At 34.5% G+C, this 19,646-nt stretch overlaps 2 protein-coding genes across 2 annotated transcripts; both read left to right on the top strand.

The window, feature by feature from the left end:
* Positions 1-2,870: 2,870 nt before the first annotated feature.
* Positions 2,871-11,159, top strand: LOC132257038 (homeobox protein onecut). Its single transcript, XM_059753729.1, has 5 exons — positions 2,871-3,421; positions 4,993-5,506; positions 5,995-6,399; positions 8,389-8,519; positions 9,947-11,159. The coding sequence occupies exons 1-5, from the start codon at positions 3,047-3,049 to the stop codon at positions 10,235-10,237; spliced, it is 1,716 nt and encodes a 571-aa protein (XP_059609712.1). The 5' UTR covers positions 2,871-3,046; the 3' UTR covers positions 10,238-11,159.
* On the top strand, positions 7,187-7,739 carry LOC132257040 (large ribosomal subunit protein uL22-like). Its single transcript, XM_059753731.1, is given in 3 exon segments — positions 7,187-7,454; positions 7,457-7,591; positions 7,594-7,739. Coding segments are annotated over 3 exon segments (549 nt in total).
* Positions 11,160-19,646: the final 8,487 nt, after the last annotated feature.

Genomic DNA, 19,646 nt, shown 5'->3' with positions numbered 1-19,646 from the left:
TGTTCCAGCTGAAACATACGCTTCCCTGGAATTGTCTTGCGCTCTATTCCCGTACACATATATAAAAGATGGACGTTAGAACCACTTATGGTTGGTCGACAATCTGCCACAGTAAAACAAAAACTTGTCTAGATATCTCCTTTAATGGAGAAGGTTGTGTTTCTCAATTTAATGTTAAAGACATATAAGTAAGTAAGTAAGTTATTATAGGGACAGAATACATTCAAAACAAAAAAAAATCATCGCAAAGAACACTATTGTGGCCACAAACTGCCGAAGTATCCTCTAGCATTAGCCCATGTATGTTGGCGGAATAGTGCCATTCCGCACAACAGTGGCGGGTGCTTGTACTATTTTGTACTCGTGCTGCCGCCTGGATTTTTTTCTACCTCTTTTGCTCTGAACTTTCGGTGACGACGCCATGACAAATACCATCTGCATATTTTCATTACTTAAACTTAAAATTAAAGTCTTTTAATATTCTTAATTTAGTAAATAAATATTCGTGAAGTATAAACAAAGTGAATTTCATACTCATCAGAGAAATCGCACAACAGAGAGGAGGAAATTGGTCACTTCAAGCCAGATCTAACCTCACTCTCATTCCAGGTAATAACGCAGTCAGCCATTCACGCTAGCACGCACGCAACAACCACTAATATCATCATTTATACCCTTCAGATAATCGTGCAGACATACAGGGTCTCATTTATACAAGGCAATTTCACTCAACATACATTCAATTCACTGCAGGTAATACAATACCATATGTAAAGGCCCCATAAGAATCTCAGTACTTGCGAACAGGGCGAATTTTCGCAGTGATGCCTACTTGTGATTCTTCCTTTTTCTTTTTTATTCTTCCCCATCTATTTTGTTACAACTGTAGCTATTTGTTCTGCGTATTTCCTAGAACACTTACAATTCTAAAAAGAGGGACAAACTCTGTTCAAATTTTCTCACAAAATACTTTTTTTTTTAAATTAATATCATTATTTACGACGTTTTTTTTTATTATTTTTATCATTTGTACTTTTTTATTAAGGACTCATTCAACTTTTTTTTTATATAGAATAAAATTATGGAATGCGATACCGTGTGACTGAAAGAGGGAGTATCAAAAAATGTTTAAGTAAATATTTCTTCACAACATTGGTACTTCTTACGTGAAGCCTTAACAATGATATTTTCTTATGCATTGAATACCATGCTGTTTAGGCTGGACACGTCCATCTTAACCTGTATCTGACAACACAAGTTATCCTACTATCAGTAAATAAATTGAAATAACTTCAATGCAAAACATCTTAAGTGTGTTTACCCAGTAACTCAATTTTAAAATATTTAGATTTGCGTATACGTTTTAGATTTATTTTCATTCCACATTTTTCAAGAAAATTCGTATTTCGTGAGGTGCTGAGGAACCTACAGATGAGAGAGATCTAGATATAGATCGTAGAGATGTGAAACTTCATATAAAGTATTTTAGGTGCTCTTTTAAGCATCTCATATCTCTGATAATTAACAATTTTTTTGTCTTATGAACACTCTAATACCGAAAGATACGAAGCAATTCAATCTCGAGCTCGGCTTCAATTGTTAAGCGAGCTTAAAAACAATTCGGATCTATTATAATCCAGGCGTTGATATCGAAACACAAGCGCTTGGGCTAACTTCGACCGGTATTAACTGAACATTAATTTTCTTACACCAGACGCCCTATTGTTAATGATAGTTTAATGAGGGTGTCTGAGGATTTGAGAGTATCTGCATTTGAAAATGTCGCCGTATGCATGCCATCCGGTGGGCCAAATTTTCTGGCCATGACGGTTTAAAATTTTAAGTCGTCACAATATGAATAGCCTCAATTACCGATTGATAGTGAGTACAAACTATCAAAGAGATTGATGCTTTCGTCCCACATTTAAGTCTATTCAATGCTATTTCAATAATTAGTGTATCAATTAATCTATTATTAACTAAACTGCCTTACCCGATCGGTATTTGAAACGTATTTGATTAAAAAAAAAACTTGTAAATTAAACTAAAAATATCAAAGCTGTGCTAAAGATGCGTACAGCTTGGTGGCTCTATATGATTACCCCTGTTTAGACAGCTATTCTCAATGTTATACAGCGCATGTATGTTAGCATTATACAGCGCTAATATTTCTTTATCCCATGATACAGCACTTTACTCATCACACTGTTTCGACTATTGCCCATCGTGTGTTTAAAGTAACAAACGCAAAAGGGTAGATTATACCTACTCTGTGTACGGTGATTAGTAAGTTATAAATCTGTTTATCATTCGATCAAACGTCATAAATAATAAATAAATTTTTTGCGTAAATGTAAATGAGTGTAACCTAATATTTAGACTATGCACAATTCTCTATCTAGAAATTTTTTAGGGTTTAATCCACTACTATTTAAAAGATTTTATTTAAGAGATAGATTAAAAATTTAGAACATCCTTTTATCAACACGTGTAGTTTCTACAATTGTCGACATTACAGATTATTAAGAAAATGCATGTATTAACCATTTCGTGAATATTTAAAACAAAACTTATGCGAAAAATCACGGAAAATATTTTAAAATATTATCTGAGCACACTCTAAAGTTAACTTTAATTGCGTGATGGTGCAGTTTTTCTTAGTTTCCCCTAGTTTTTTCTATGTAAAATTTTTAAACCGTTAGTTTATATATATATATATATATATATATATAGCACCCTTAGGCAGTTGTCATAGATAACGGATGTGCAGGGTGTCCGCCATCTTATCATTTAACCCCTCTGTTGGTTGCGCATGAGCGAGAGCGACAGAGGGAAATGATGTGTTTGGGGTGAAGACACATATACAAGCCAAGTGACGTAGAGTGGTTGCATAGAAAATAGGAATACTTAAGGAGCCATCATATAGCGCCCCTGGTGACCTTGTGATTGCATTTTGCATGTGAAAGTGCCTATCCGTGGGCGCACCAAAGGTAGTCTGCTTGCGGGCGACAGTGCGCCCCCGTATGGCGTTTCTTGTAGCGTAAATATGGAGTCGCTTGGGGAGATGTTGGAGATGGGCGCCGAAGAGGCGACGCGCGGTCGTGTGGTGATGGTGGGTGGTACTACCATAATTGCAACCCGCAAGGAGGCGCGCGTAATTCAGCATGCACACAAAGAAAGTCTTGAGCTCATGAAAGAAGAGTTAAAAGGTCATGAGGTTGTAGTGGCTAGCATTGATGATCTTTCAACCGACGAACAACAGCAGGCCCTCACGCACATGGCTAAGCAGGAGCTTAGCGTGATCGTGGCTGCGCATGATGATAGTCATGACAGTCAGCTGCTTAGTCCTGAAAAGCTAACACCGCACGCAGAGATGCTTGACACAACGGACTTTCGCAGCATTCACGAGCCAACATATCAGGTGTGATTGTGCTAAAAACCGAAATGTTTTGTTTTCAGTACATTAACAAGTTTGAGAAAACGACAAAAATATGGAAGACGCAACGGAAAAATACACAAACAAAATATTGCAAAAGGAAAATAATAATAACCGTAATCACAGAAATTAATAGATATTCATTATATAACTAAAACTAATGAGTAACGAACTATAAAATAAAAAAGTGAAACCGAGGCAAAAAAAATTTGCTTAACACTTAGATGCACTTTGTGCCCAACGTGGTGAATTACAGTTTGAAGCCTCACTGGCACACCGACAAATTTATTTAAAGTTTATTTTTATTTCGTGACAAACTATTAATAGTTAATAGTTAAATTTTTAACGTTAAAAGTCAAATGTTGTGGTCACCAACCTTTATATGAGAGAATAAATTCCTTGTTAGAATAGCGGCAGAGCAATCTTACATTTTTGCGCAAAATGCCAAATGTGAACTCTCATTGTGTTGTTTTGAGACAATTAAACATATTTCAATCGGCCAAACATGCTTTTAATCACTATTTAAAGTATTTCCGTTTAATTTAGACTATTTTTTCAATAACAAAATTTCAAACGCATAGGGGCATTTTCATGCGCAAAATAGAATTTATGAGCGCGAAAACAGTGCTTAGATACTCAATCAAGTCATGAAATGTCATGTAAACTTACAACAACCACTAATCAAAATCTTACCGAAAAACTGATAGGTTTCAAGCGACAGCTAATATAGACTTTGAGTGCGCCACAAAACCTTGCATCATAGGTGCGTTTCCGGTACATCTTAGATCAAGCAAACTGCATCTCCAACATTAAGAACCATTTGAATAGATTTACTTGTGATCTTTTGAGGCATTAAAGACTATTCTAGTAAGCTAATTCATGCTCGTCATTACTAATTAAGTCGTGGCCTTTCCATTTGAACCATTTTAACTTCACAATAAAGTCGAAACACGACTTTGAAAACTGTAACCAACTATTCTTCTTCTGTCAGTACGTCAGTTCTCAAGCTTATTATTAAAACCTTTATGCAATTGTTGTGAAATATGGATTCTGTGACGTAATCACAAACTCTTCAATATTTCATTAATTTGGAACTCCTTCATGTATCTCGACAAATTGTTTTTGGTTTTTTATGATACAGTCCAAGTCAGGACGACTCTAAAAATATTGCTTATTCACATTATTGTCTCCACAACTGTTGTAGTCAAGTGCAAATTAGTTGGTTAGAATGACAGTCATGAAATGGGACTAGCACCAACGAGATTCTACTAAAATCTCTAAATTTAATGGGACATTAGACGATAGTTAGGAATGTGGAAAACCTGGCCATCTCGGTGTGTTTTTCCGTCAAACATTATCGCACTTACAAAAATCAAATTTTGTAACGTAAAATCTAATGTTATAAAATATAAAAATGTGGACATTTCCATTTACTGTTGCCGGAATACTGCGTGCACAATATGTAATACGCATTGATGTACTGATTAGAATTAATGTTTATTTTAGGACATATGCAAAACAAAAAGTATTTAAATTATTAATTTTTAAATTGTCAGACATTGACGTCGGTGAACGGTCGCATGTCGCCGCCCGGCTTCAGTCCTAACAGTAGCTACGCGACATTAACTCCTCTGCAGCCGCTGCCACCGATCTCCACAATGAGTGATAAGTTCGCGTATGCCGGTCATACAAACGCAGTGACAGGCAGCTTTACAGTAATGCAGAATAATGCAATGGAGCTGACCGGTGGTACTGCGTACACATATGACAAATTGCCAATGGGTATGTCACCGCCGCACGCGTACGCTAGCAGCCCCGGCCACATTGGCATGCAAGCATCACCATTATCTCCACAATCGGCTTATAGCCAAAATGGATTGTGCTCACCACATAAAAGCCTGTCGCCCACGCAGGCAGCTGAATATGACGCTACTTATACGCATTTACGACCCACACCACCACTCGCCAGTCCACCGCCACCACCACCACCAGAATCTGCCTTTGCTCCCATTAACGGTCTGCACCAGGGCCTGTTAGCTGCTACAACATCACAGCAGACACATCCGCCAGGTAAAATTTCTGGCCTATATATTTATTGAAAAAGCAGGTTAAGATAAAGTAACTGAAAACTTACTAAATTTAATTTGTGGCTTCGTTTATTCAATCAATGTTAAGATAAATACAATGATCAATAATGCAATGTCGCACAGTTTTGCTACACTGCCACATTTCCTCCTAACAATACCCCATACTTAATTTTAGTATTGGGGATTTTGTGTTCATCAAGAAAAAGCAGATAGTAGCTATGAGCTTCAAGGACCTTTCAAGGGTCTTCCAAATAGGAGAACTTTAGTTGCTAGTGTCGAACACGTTGGACATGCAAACTATTCAAAAATTCCAGATAATTTCGATCAGTATGTTAAACATTTCCTTAAATAAGAAATAGTTTTTGTAAATACAACAACCAAAGAAAGCTGCAGATATGACCTTATAACCCTTATAATTAATACTTGATAGAATACACTTCGTAAACCTTACATAATTCTTTTGCCATGTAGGTCTCATCCAGATTGCGAATATGACAGTTGCTTCGAATCGCGAAAGTAGTGTGGTAAAGTCTCCCTCGCCTATTAAATCAAGTATGGCAGCCAACAACCAGACAGATTCATCAGCGTCCAATGGAGCTACAACACCACTAACAGTTAGTAGCCTCAGTGCGGACGTGGAGGAGATCAATACAAAAGAGCTAGCGCAAAGAATAAGCGCGGAACTGAAACGATACAGCATACCTCAGGCCATCTTTGCGCAGCGTGTCCTTTGTCGTTCGCAGGGTACTTTATCAGATTTACTCCGCAATCCTAAACCTTGGTCAAAGCTAAAGTCTGGTCGAGAAACCTTCCGTCGTATGTACAAGTGGTTGCAAGAACCTGAGTTCCAGCGAATGAGCGCTCTTCGGTTGGCTGGTGAGCTCTCTTTTGTGTCAAGACTTTTTCAGCAACAATATTCGTTCAAAAACTCCCCTTTTAGTAGCTTAGCACACATGGGTATTTCTCTCAACTCCTATCGATAAAATGGAACTAGAAGTGCTCAAGCTGCTGACACGGACTCTTGTTGTAAAAAAAATGTGCAAGAATTTCTCTTCCCTTTCTCTGTTGTTTTATACGATCTTCACTGCACACTTTCTCCTTTCGTAAACTCTTTGCAGAATAGATTGTACAATTATCAGAGAGAAGTGTAAAAATGATTCACACTTCTGTCAAAACAGCTGCTAGAAATCTGCAATAATAGGCTCTATTTGTGTTTATCTGTGACAAATAACTTAAATGCTCATATAAAAATGTCCAAGTGTGCTAATGCGGTTTGATTAGTAATGAACAAATAGTTTAAGTTGGAGAGGTAATTTTGTAATGAGAATTGCTAAGTAAGGGTATAAACTTAAAAAAAAAGTAATTACTGTTTGTTATTTCTTTTAACTTTTTGTGAAATAGTTCATGCTTTTTATAACAAATTAGCCTATTATCCTAAAATTAGAAGTGCATTATTTTAAATTTACTTTTTTATAATCTGTATAACGGTTTGGAGGAAATTTCTTTTTTCTTCATGTATAGAGAAAATTTGGGGTGAATTTGGTCACTATTGGGGTTCTCACTCCTCGACACACTTCCGCGATCCAACACTACTGACCTTATTCTCTGTCAGCCCAACGTGATTTGCCTCCCGTGCCGAAATAAAATATAGTTTTTAGGTGAAATGGGAAGTTATCCTCACGAACCAGACAACTCAACCAAGTCTTGTAAGTCCCGTGGGTCAAACCTACGTGTATACTTCAAGAAAATCCACGAAGTGGCCAATGCGCTTCAGCACATAACTCTAATCCGCGCTCAATGCTTTCTAAAGAACGTGGTGGACAAGGATTGCGTACCCTTCGGGCGCTTCAACGAAGGCGTGGGCCACTGTGCTCAGGCCAAGCATTGGAAAACAACGCAGGGACGCTAATCCAAGCAGTGCGCCGAGTTCCTGCTCAACTGCCGCGTAACACCGAGTCGAATGCCGACTATAATGAATTGGACGTAGACAAGTTGGTGATTGACCACATCCAGGTATATCGTGCTGTCTGACTCAGATGTCGCACGTACAGAGCCCACGATCGCATAAAACCTACATGTCCTTTCCGTGTCACATCGAGGTGATCTTTACGGAAAAGTACGACGTAGTGGTCAAGACGACAGACGAGAAGCCAACGAAGAAGAAGCTGTCCAAGAAGTAGCTCTAGCGGCAGAAGGAGAAGATGATGAGGAATTAATAGGACTCCCAATGAAGATTTGGGACTCAATAAAGCACATTCACATACAAAAAAAGGCAGAGAATTAGATCAAGAGTGTTGGATCGCGGGAGTGTGTCGAGTAATGAGAACTCCAATAGTGACAAAATGCACCCCAAATTTTCTCAATACCGAAAAAAAGGAAAGTTCCTCCGAATCGCTGTAAAGATTATAAAAGTGTGAATTAAAAAGAGACCATTCCGTGTTTTAGTTCAAATTCAAAACGGGTGATAAACACCAACCTTTAAATTAAATCAATTAAGTCTATCTAAATAAATTCCCGCTGAAAAATATTTTAGAAAGTTACAAAGCTTGATTAAGGAAATTGTGATTAAATTATGAACAGCTACTAATACGGTTTTCCCAAACAAATCTATTACACCCTTAATGGAATAAATTTGTTCAAAAATTGGGTAAAATCCTTATTATACAAAATTATTTAGAATTGATTGTGAAATAAGAGCAATAGACAAGCTTAGCACTCCATGCATAAAATCTTGAGTCGGTTTATCATTACTTAAGTTATTTATTGAATTTGCCATTTTCAAATGTAACAGCGTAGCTCACCTCTTCATAAACTAACTTTTTCTTTTCAATAAAAAAAAAAAAATTTTTTTTTGATTTTTTTCAGCCGCTCAGATTCCTCAGCGAGGGAGCTGCAAGCGAAAAGAAGAAACAAGCACGGATCATATGCCGGCACCTAAAAAGCCCAGACTTGTTTTCACAGACCTTCAACGGCGAACATTGCAAGCAATATTCAAGGTCTGCATATGAATTTATTTACTTTATGTGCCTAATTTGCTGTTAAAAACTTATAAATTTGCATTTTCATATTTTGCTGTGAATATCCGTATGAATATTTTGTTTATACTTTCCCCTATTCGCTGCATTTGGATTTTAATGCTATTAAATCCCTCGTCTTCTTTGTCATCTAAAGAAAGTTTATCACGGTTACAGTTGTGGTAATTCGGATGATTCTAATTTTATTTTTTTCAGCCCCCTGCTATAGATACAAAGCAGAATATCAATGTGTGTTTTGGAAATTTCGTATCTCAGTCGTTAGTTGAACTTGTGGAAGGTGATGGAAACTAGCTCTTTTAGCTCAAACTCCTTTTCTTCTCCGTACTACATTTCGGGACTTTATTTTCCTTTCCTCAGCTATGGAAAAGTGACGAGACATAATTTACCTTGTCATAACTTACTTCCGCGATCGTTCTCAAATTGTTAAATTTGGAGACCAAACGTCTTCTCCACCCACCCTAGGAAGGAGCATTGGCCAAGAATCCATTCTTGATCAATTTACTTTTTTCATGTTCAGTAATTATCGATAGATAATTATGATGATAGATATGATCTATTGCGTGGTTGCTCGTATAATCTGTATACGGACAATCTCCAGATTTACGTTGGAGGTGATCCTACAAACTCTTCCCTTGCTTTCTACCTTCTGAATGAAAATCTCTCCAGAATTGGGCACTGGGCCTCGTCCAATGGACTTGGCCTTAATCCCAAGATATCGTAGGCAATTATCTTCACGAAGTAATTCAATAATTGTGTCAGGTACGTCTGCGGACTTTACCCTGTGATCATATTTCTGCCCACTGTTATGCTAGTGGGCTACAACCTATCCTCCTTTGTGCAAATTCGAGACCCAATTTTCTTGAATCGCTTATGCAATATTGGTTGCCCTGGATATCTGGCTTCCGTCTTGACAAAGAGTGTTCGACTAGACTCCGGGGACTTCTTGTTCCTCGAGCTGAGCATTAGACTTTTTTCCATACCCTCTTCGTTAGGGGTGTGTCTTTTTATAATGCGCTTCCGCGCGAGACCGTTGGGCGCATCAAAAAGTTCATTCAGGCTGATCACTCTCCTTAGCCATTTTTAGCTTTCAATCTCATATCTGTAAATTCTTTTATTTCTCTTTCCAATTGTTAATTGCTGCTGGTGGTAAATTCCGTTTTGGCTCTGCATTGCCGCTCTATTGCGGCGAATTAGGTTAAATTTCTAGAGTATTTTTGTAATTAGAGTCTTCGGTATGGCCACTAAAAAATTTGTTTTTTTTTGTACATAAACTTTGTCTTCTTTCTTTATTCTGGATATTTGATATATAATTCTATATTTGATCATCTGTTCTGAAACTAACATAAAATAATATTTGTTTTGTACGATATCCTTTCAATATTTGACAGGAGACAAAACGTCCATCAAAAGAGATGCAGGTGACGATAGCTCGACAGTTAGGTCTCGAACCTACTACGGTTGGTAACTTCTTCATGAATGCTCGGCGACGGTCAATGGATAAGTGGAAAGACGAGTCTGATACTAAGGCAATTTGCCAGGGCCTTAGTCCCGGCGATAGTGCTTTGGATTTGGATGATGGCGAAGATATGGAACTAGAGCTCGGTCACACCAGCGACCTGGATCTTGACGCAGCCGGTGAACCACCGGACGGTGATCCTGAAGATGGTGACCTCTTGTGACCCAATCCGTATTCTCACAACCTGCGAGCAATAGAAGACAGGGAATGTCCCAAACGTCATAGGCAACACCTTCTTGTGCTCTAGACGGTCTAAGTCCTTGTGACACTGTCTTTTTTTATCTTATGTGTTATGAGAGTTTTGTTACATTCCTATACCGGCTATGTAGAAGAATATTAGTATTGTGAGAAGCTACCGGATTTTTGGTGACTTTGATTGCTCAACAAATGAGTTAATAATTATTGTCAAGCGGGCCTATTGTCTGGTAAAACCTACTATGTTTCTAATAGTCAGGACATATTATAAAAGCAAGATATATAAGATTACAGATAAAATTGTATGGATTTCGAAATACATAAGCTACTGCAATAGTACGCTGGAATTAAATTGATAATCTATGACTTCACACAAATTGGATAGGTCTAAACATCTAAATAACTTTAAAAAAAATTAAACTTAAACGCTTTATTCGAAAGCAATTAAATTTTCTTTTTCTTGGTCCTTTTTAGATACCTCCTCAATGTACTCGAATGCTAGTACTTCGCCAATTTTAAAGAACATTTTTTTTGTCATATGTGTACTTTATCTGTCAAAAAAATGGAAAATAGTGCACTATAAGCGTATGCTTATGTAGAATCTGGAGTTAATTGATTTTTTTTTGTATACAACATACATTTTAGATTTGAGTACATTTCGAAATTGCCACATTTCAAGTTGACTATAAATAATAACTACTGTAAATCCCAGTTCTTCCATCATATTAGATCAGCATCAAAATAATTTTTCAGCTGTTTGTAGTGTAGTCTTTTGCTTTAGCTTCTTTGTGACTTTATACTTTAAATTATCATGCAGAAAGCACATTAAAAAATTTGCCATTTCAAAAAATATGAAAAAGCAATTCAACACACACACACACACACACACACACACAATATAATATATTATATATATAATATATATATATATATAATATGTTATATACACATATACATATATATATATTATATTATATATATATATATTATATATAATATATATCAGTTTCCACTTTTGATGAAAACATTTGTGAATTTTTTATATCTTATTATTCTTTTTGTTGGTTAATTTCATCTATTTATCATTATTTTCATTCAGCTATTACTATTCGAAAATTCCATGTTCTAATAAATCGTCAAAGGTAACATCATTATACTAATTTCTGATCTACTCGTTCTTTAACATGAATAAGGAACTTATTATCTTTTATCTGAAATCTTGTGACGAGTGCATAAATTCAAAGCCTAAGAAAGAAAGTATTGATTATTTCGACACAGTATTTTTTACCAGATTAATATGTTACTCGATATAATTTATTATAAAAATTTAAATATTTTCAAACAAACTTTTTTGTTAAGACGAAAATTTTTGCAGATAGTACAATTCAAATATTCTAATCTTCTTATTCAAATTCTAAGAAATCAATTGAGTCTCTTGAATTGCCAAAATATGAAACTGAATTACATACTACTTTAAAGAAGAGCAATTTGTTCTATCTACATGCCGGTTACAGTAACGAAATTGCTGTGATTTTATTTTCAGAGTACCTTACGTGTCCACAAAAATAAAATAAATCTAGTCATCAGTCTAGTCAAGAGAAATTAATTTCAGTTTGAAATTTGTTTATTTATGATTTTTTGATATTAAAGACAGAACACAAAGTAAGAGTTAGTGAGAAAAAATATAAGACAAAAATACAAAAAACATGAAAATTATAAGATTGGAGCTACGAATAAGATTGCAGATAAATTCGTTTTAGTTTTAAAGGAAGCAAAAGAAATGATGACATAAGAATATAAAGCTGACAAAGTAATCGTAATGTGTAGTGGTAAATTGAAATAAAAAGAGGAACCAGAAAAGTAAATCTTTTAGGATTTACAGAATTTAAAAAAGATAAAGTTATTTAATTATATTTGACGGAACACCCAATGATAGATTATAAAAACTCCATAAAATTATGAAGATATGTGGAATGAAAAATATAAAATTACATAGTAAATCAAGAGTAAACAGTAATAATAATAGTATTTAAAATTTAAATTTAAGATAAAATAACACATTGCCTTGCGGTCATTACCCGCCCTATTTAAACATCATAGTTTCCAGTCAGTATGGGATTACACGGGAGTTAATAAGTATAAGAAATGTGACATTGTTCTTTTTTCATTTTTCTTTCAGCAGCACAGACAAAAGGACCTAGCACACACGGACTTTTCTCTCCACTGAAATCGAAAAAATTTGAAACAATAAGTGCAAATGAACGGGTTGCCAGATTCCTATTGATAAAAGTGACGGGTGTCAATCTTCTTCGCTTCTTTTTGTATCCTTCTTATGTTCTTTACTTTACACTTTCTTTTCTCGCTGACTTTATTTCACAATGGATTGTAAAACCGTCTGAGTGGAATGCCAAAACTTCTCGGGGTAAATTTATAAGCACTTATCAAGTCTCTTGATATAAATCTGAAAGATTATATGTTCCCGAGTGAAATTCAATTATACCAATTTTATTTGAGAGCAGCAAATTGAGTGACTTAACAAATTGTTCATATTGTGTTTGTAATCACTAATTAAACCATTGCCTTTCATAATCCATTTTGTACACTAGGACGATTTTCTCTCAAATGGGATAGGATTTGCAATTGACAGTTCCAATTGAAAAGTTTGATAGTAAACTGTTCGATTTGAATTTTATGAACTGTAAATCCTGTTTTAGTAGGCTAAATCATAAAAAGGAAAATCAAACTGTCAAATAAATTCTTAAATCCTACCCAATCCCAGAGAAAAACTTACATGTCTGATAATTATCTTTGGCCAATACTTATAAATTGCTTGAGCCAAAATTCTAAGTTTGATTGAAAATTTCGAGAGAAAAATATCCATGTGTGCTTATGCGGTAAGGCCTTTACAGACAGTGAGCATTGTACTTAAAATTTATGAAATTCTACTGAAATTCTGCAAATTTCATAAGCCATGTTGTTCTTTTATTGTGGGTACATTTGTATATTTTTATCACAAAGAAAGCTATATATTTCTAAAATTTTTCTTAGTTCAGTATGTACACAAAATACAAATCTAAAAGTGTGACACTAAAATTCTGGAGTCAAATGGCTAAAGTCTGATAACACAGTTACCGTGTATTCTTAATTAATTCTGTATTACAAAATTTTAATTATTACTGGCAGAATTTCAGTGTTGAAAATTTTATTCCATAACCGAAGATGTGTAAAGAGGACTATAGACCTGTGTATATATAAAAAGGTATTCAGCTGAAATTGGTCATTTTTATAACGGTATTATTTTCGTAATGTGGTTAAATCAATAACTGAGAAATAAAAATTTGGAATAATTCAATAACGCAATATTTCCACAATGAAAAATCATAAATTAAAAATAATATGATTTCATTTTCATTTTTGGTTCTGTTCATGTTTTCAGACTAGAATGTCATACATTGATTTTGAAACATTTTGCCTTGAATAATATGAGACGTATAAGAAGATCTTCCCCATTCACTGAGCAGTGGGAATTACAAAAAAAAACTCCGAAGGTAACAAAAAAAGAGTAATTTTAAAAAATATATATTTTAATCCATCTTTTTTCATGCTCTCGAGGCTACAGAATTTAAATATTTCTTGGTATACTTCATTTACAGAGAAACACTAGACAAAACCACCTGGTTTATCACAATGCAAGAATAAAACTAAATAGGCGGTTCTTGAAATGTGATTATTAAGCAATATTATTCGGAAATTTCTTCTAATTCTTCTTTGTCATTTTGCTGTAAAACCAATGCACCCATATAATTAAAAAATAAAGTGAGGACGTCTCAAAAAGTGACCATTTTCCGTTGGGCACCGTTTTCTTACTTTCTTCAGTTCATATATTTCTAATAAGACGTCGGTTTTCAACTTTGTTATACGAACCCAGTATCTAAACAGATATGCTATCTATATTTGTTTCTAACACATAGAAATTTTATTGACTTCGATATTAAAGTCACCTACCTGATTTTTTTTGAGTTTATTAGGTCATCCCACATAATGTGTCTTGCGTTAAACTTATGAATATTTACTGATGCGGTTTGCGCTGAATTTGTGTTTTTCAACAGAGTTTTAGTTTGGAGTGGGTTCCAATCGGAGAGCAATAGCTTATTTAGCGATTTAAAGCATAAAGTGGCCTATAAAAATATATCACTGAATTACACAGGTAATCTAGATAATAATAGCAGCAGTCCACACCGGTCATTGCATTGCTAAATTATCTGAAAAGTAGCTACTGGCCGTATAAACAGAATAGTAATGGCTGTAAAGTATTAAGAGTTAAAAAAAGTAATGACGAGCACGAATTGTCTCATTAAAATAGTCTCTAATGATTATACCTCTATTGACCACTAATGAATTCCAAATCAAAGGGGTAGGGTTTTTTTTTTCAAAAGAGCCCGGCATCATCAACGAGCTGGTAGCGCCTAAACGGTTAGAGATATCGACATGCGGTGTGCACCATAGCTCCGCTTCTAATTAATCGATTGAATAAATTGAGAGCTCATTGCAAAGGTCTTGAAAAATGCCATGTCCCATCTTTACATCATAACTTGGTGGGCTAATGCTAGGGGCGCTAAAGTAAAAAAAAAAAATTTCGTAATTTTTAAAGCGAATAACTTAGTACAAATGAGATACAAAATCTTAAAACTGTTGTATATTGTAGCTTCTAAATTATATCCACAAGTGAAGCCTGATGTATTAGGAACGAAAATATGGAAGGTCGGAGGTCCCACCTTAACCGCACCTTATCTACGCTGTTTACCAATAGGTTTTTGTTATCTCTTTATCAGAGGACACGCCTCAATGCCTCTTAGTAGGCCACATTTATTATTAGTCTGTGACGTCATAATAAATGCCGCCATATTGATAAATAAAACTTTTCAACATTTGGACAAATCTGTTAGGCATTTTGATTTGATTTCAATATACTGTATTACAGGACAGAACGCCTCTAAAAATTGGTTATAACTTTTCACCGATGTAATAGAAACTGAGTTATGACGGTTAAAAGTTTTTATTTGAAATACTCTTTAACTTCAGTACTATTTGCTCGATCCTAATAGTTTTAGGCTCGTTGGAAAACTTTTACAAAACTCTACAACTAATTATAACAGCAGAAGTTCATTTGATCGCCGCCAGAGACGCTAATGTCAATATCAAATTTCTTGATTTTTGTAAGTCAAAAATTTTGTTCCAAGATCACACTACTTTGAGATAATAACTTAAGTATTTTTTATAGTCCAGATCGAGAAGTTTCCAAAATGGGGTTAAACTTTTCTGTCTAAGTTATAGAACCAGAATTATAACTGTTTGAACTTAAGGAGCTAAATTTCATATTACATATGAAAATTTCCACCAAGAGGTTACTTATGACGGTGATGCAGTGTCACTTGGTCCGAAATATAGTCAAAATGCATAGGGGATACCGAGATTATTTTATTTTGAGCAATATTTTTGTCTTTAAATGTTACCATAGCTGAACTTTAGTTTGCACGCCCAAAGAATGAACGTTTTCAACACTGCTTGAACGGATTACCAAATTCTGGTGGTCAATACTTATGCCAAATTTTTTCCTCTGTGGCGTTTGAACCCTCCTTCGCTTCACATTTTCTGCCCTCGTGAACATTTTTCACAATAGATTGTAAAAACTATGCAAGAAAATATCATTGAACTTTTCGGGAAAAATTAATTTGCACTGCTGTCAAAACTGCTGCTAAAAATCTGCTATATTTGAAGTGCGTAATATAAATTTAATTGTTTAATTTTATTCGCAAATCACCGAGACAATTAAAACTATTTTAGTGGGCCACATCATGTTTAAATTACTAACTAAACCATTGCCTTTGAATTTAGGCAATCTTTATCTGTAACTAATGTTTATGATCTTAAAAAAGTAAATACAAACAAATCGAAGTCTGATAACGAAGTTATGCAGTAAGATTTGTGTCGGGAAAGAAAATCGCTAATTTTTTTTATAAGAAGTTTACAATATATATTTAGGTTTTAAATGGAAAATTTACGACATGAAGCAAGGTTCTTTTGGGGTAGTGTTGTGTTATGAATTTTTCTCATATATTTTCTTCTAGTTCTATTGCTAGTCTTAATAAAATGTTTGTAGTTTTAAGTTCTACAATTAGCGAAAATTTGCACAAAATTGCGTTTACGATGTGTACAGTGTGAAAAACTTTGAGTGACACAAAATTATACTTCTTGCGTATTTTTTGTTAAAAACTGTACATATTTCTACAAAAATCTCAGGTAATCATACCTAAAAAGCTAAGAGAATAATGAGCAAAAGTTATATGAGATATTTCATGTCTGTTTTGGTGACAACAGTATTAGCGGGAATTTAGAGTCAGTCTATGGCCCCTGTTACACAACTCTGAAAGAAAAAGTTTCATTTTTCATTTAACATTTGACAGGTTTCTTCATTAGAATTATCAAATGTCTTTAGTCTTTCGTAAAAAATAAAATATCGATTCAACGACTCTCAAAATTAGTGACCATAAGTGTGACCTCCCTGTGGTTGTTTTATTTTCAATTGCAATTTTTTGTTAATGGCTATAAAAAAAACCCTGGCTTAATTTATTTCATTAACCTTTGTTATTAATTAATCGATGAATAACCCGTTTCAAATGGATTGATGCATTATTTAAAATTCATATGAAGAAACTATTTCGTATGGATTTGGCATTATTGACAGCAGTCGAACTTAAATTCAACGCGGTGTTTTTCGAAATTTCCAAATTTTTGTTAATTACAAACTTAGTTATGGCACATAGGAGATAAATGAATAATACTTGAAACACATAAGAAAGAGAAAGACTAAAATTATTGGTATACTTTCAGTACAGAGAATGAGGGCAAAAGTGTTGGATCGCTGGGGAGCATTAAATAGTGATAAGCTAATAGTGACCAACTATAATTTCCCATAACCGAGGAAGGAGAAAAAATAGTACGAAACGTTATACCGAAAGAAATCGAGTGGATAAGAAAATTGGCCATTCCGACTTTTGAATGAGACTAAAAAATATTTATTTTTACTAGTTCCAACCAAAGAAATTTTTATAATGGAGTTGGCTAATCAAAGTTTTACGTTAAAGATTTTATGTGTGATGACCTAGTCTTGATCATAAGGAATCACTACGCAAATATTTCAATATCGTGTAGATTTATAAATCACTCATTGACATTTGCAATTTTTCTGAGTTTATATTATGACCGACAAATTAAAAATTCTGAAAAGAGATTGTATTGATTTAGAACAATACGTTTTTTCTGTCACTTGAATCTTCTATAAAAACGGTAACCGCTGAATAACTGCTGAGTTGACAGTTAACTACTTAAAAATATGCTCATATTTATGTCTCATTTGTGTTATAATCGCATTAGCAAATTTGTATTCTGCGTAGATTCTTTGATAATTATTTTTTAATATACACACAGTTATTAGTATGATTGTAGAGGAGATGAAGTAGTATTACGCACCGAGGCTCTATTGTATTATTTGATGATAATCTCGTAAAAACGCAAGGGTTCGCATTTCGTTTTTTTTTTTTAATCTAAAGCAAGATTTTTAGGTGTACTATCACCATTAGCCACAAATAGATACTTCGAATTATTGTTTGTATGAGATAATAGATGAAAGCAGTGGTGTTCCGTGCGCAAGGCTTCCCCATCTCCTCCTACCATGAATCTTAGTAGCCGCATCTTTTAGGTTAATATTTATGTTCTAGAAAATATATACTTTGGTCAGTATATAAACAACTGTTTGGTCAGTATTTTCTCTAAAGAAATGTATAAAGTGTCAGCATATTTATCAGAAATACTGCATATTTTAGTCAGAATTTGAAAAAAATTAACATGAAACAGTAAAATTAAATCAGAAGTTGTTAGAAAAACAAATGTTTAATCTGTTGTGAAAATTTATTCCGTAGCATATGATTTAATGCAAACCTACGATTCTCCATATTTACTGACCAAATTGCATATTCAATGACAAGCTATCTTAAATAGTGATTAAAATGCGTATTTCCTTTTTAAATTACATAGTCACATTCATTCCAGTCCTACTCAAGTAATTTTTTTTTAATCATCCCTGTTTGTCTTCTTTGGCATTATCCATGCACTGAGTGATACACGAGTGATTTTGTGCTACTTTCTCTTCCTATTACCATTCAGTTTCATTCTCAATGTGAAAAGGATAAACTGTGAAATTATGACGAAAAAAATGTAAAATTTTCAGAATAACAAGAAAGCACTTATTGATTGATTAATATTGATTGATGAATAAACAAAAATAAAAAATGGCGCGTTCTATTATGAGCTTATTTTACTCTGTAATTTCTAAGGTAAGTAGAAAATACTGGCAATCTGCTGTTTTAAATCGATCACTACGTGCTGAGTATTGAATGCCGATTCCTCAGGCACCGATTTGCTTGGGACAACTTTTCGGCTACCCCGAGTTCTAGGTGACTTCTTATGTAATCTCTGCTCCAACTAAACATCGAAACAAACTAACAGATTTCACAACGATTTGGGTATTTCGTTCGTACTTAGTGCAAGAATTTCGTGTAATATGTAAATAAAGTCCATTCTTCTGCCTTCAAAGTGTTTATATATTGGTGAAACTTTAACCGAATTCACATAGAACGAGATGTAATCATATCTGCACAACCGATGACTGTATCTGAAGCAGAAGTTGAATGCCATTCTCAATTGGTCTTGATTTTCTCAGTTATTGCAAAAAAAAAGATTTATGTTCCAAAGGTGAAGACAACAGACTAAAAGTGCTCTGACTGATAAAAGTCCAGTACGGCTCGGTAAGGTGGGTTAGAGGTGTCGCAGTATATTACAAGTAAGAGAAATCTTTCTACAAATATCAAAAATATGGAAGGATTAAGCAATGACCTATAAAAATGTGGCATATGTGCATTAAAACTAAGCACACGCTTTGCGTTTTAACAATAAATGTGGCAATTTTGAAGAAAAGTAAAATTTAAATTGTTAACTTTACCTTTGCCATATCTCTTCCACCCTAGGCAATACTAAAAAAATGTGTTTATGTGTACGAATGATAAATGTTGTGTCTAAAAAAAAAATGCCTTGACGTCCGTACATAAACACCGCAAGGAAAAGTGGCTTCCCGAGTGATTTTTTCCTGAAGCACACATTTCTGGACAATGTCCCTGTGCGCTGCTATTAAGGAACAACGGCCAATGAATATGTGGCCAGTTTTTTTCCAATACCGTTACCAGAATTAATCAGCGGATGGTGCAGCGTCTCTGAGAGTGCGATCAGATCGTTTCCTACGAGTGAACTTGTTCGACCACTTT

This window comes from Phlebotomus argentipes, unplaced genomic scaffold (assembly GCF_947086385.1).
Source record: "Phlebotomus argentipes unplaced genomic scaffold, Phlebotomus argentipes genome assembly contig_75, whole genome shotgun sequence".
NCBI classification, from domain to species: domain Eukaryota; kingdom Metazoa; phylum Arthropoda; class Insecta; order Diptera; family Psychodidae; genus Phlebotomus; species Phlebotomus argentipes.
Note: the sequence above shows the minus strand (reverse complement) of the source record. Positions and strands in the feature narration are given on the sequence as shown.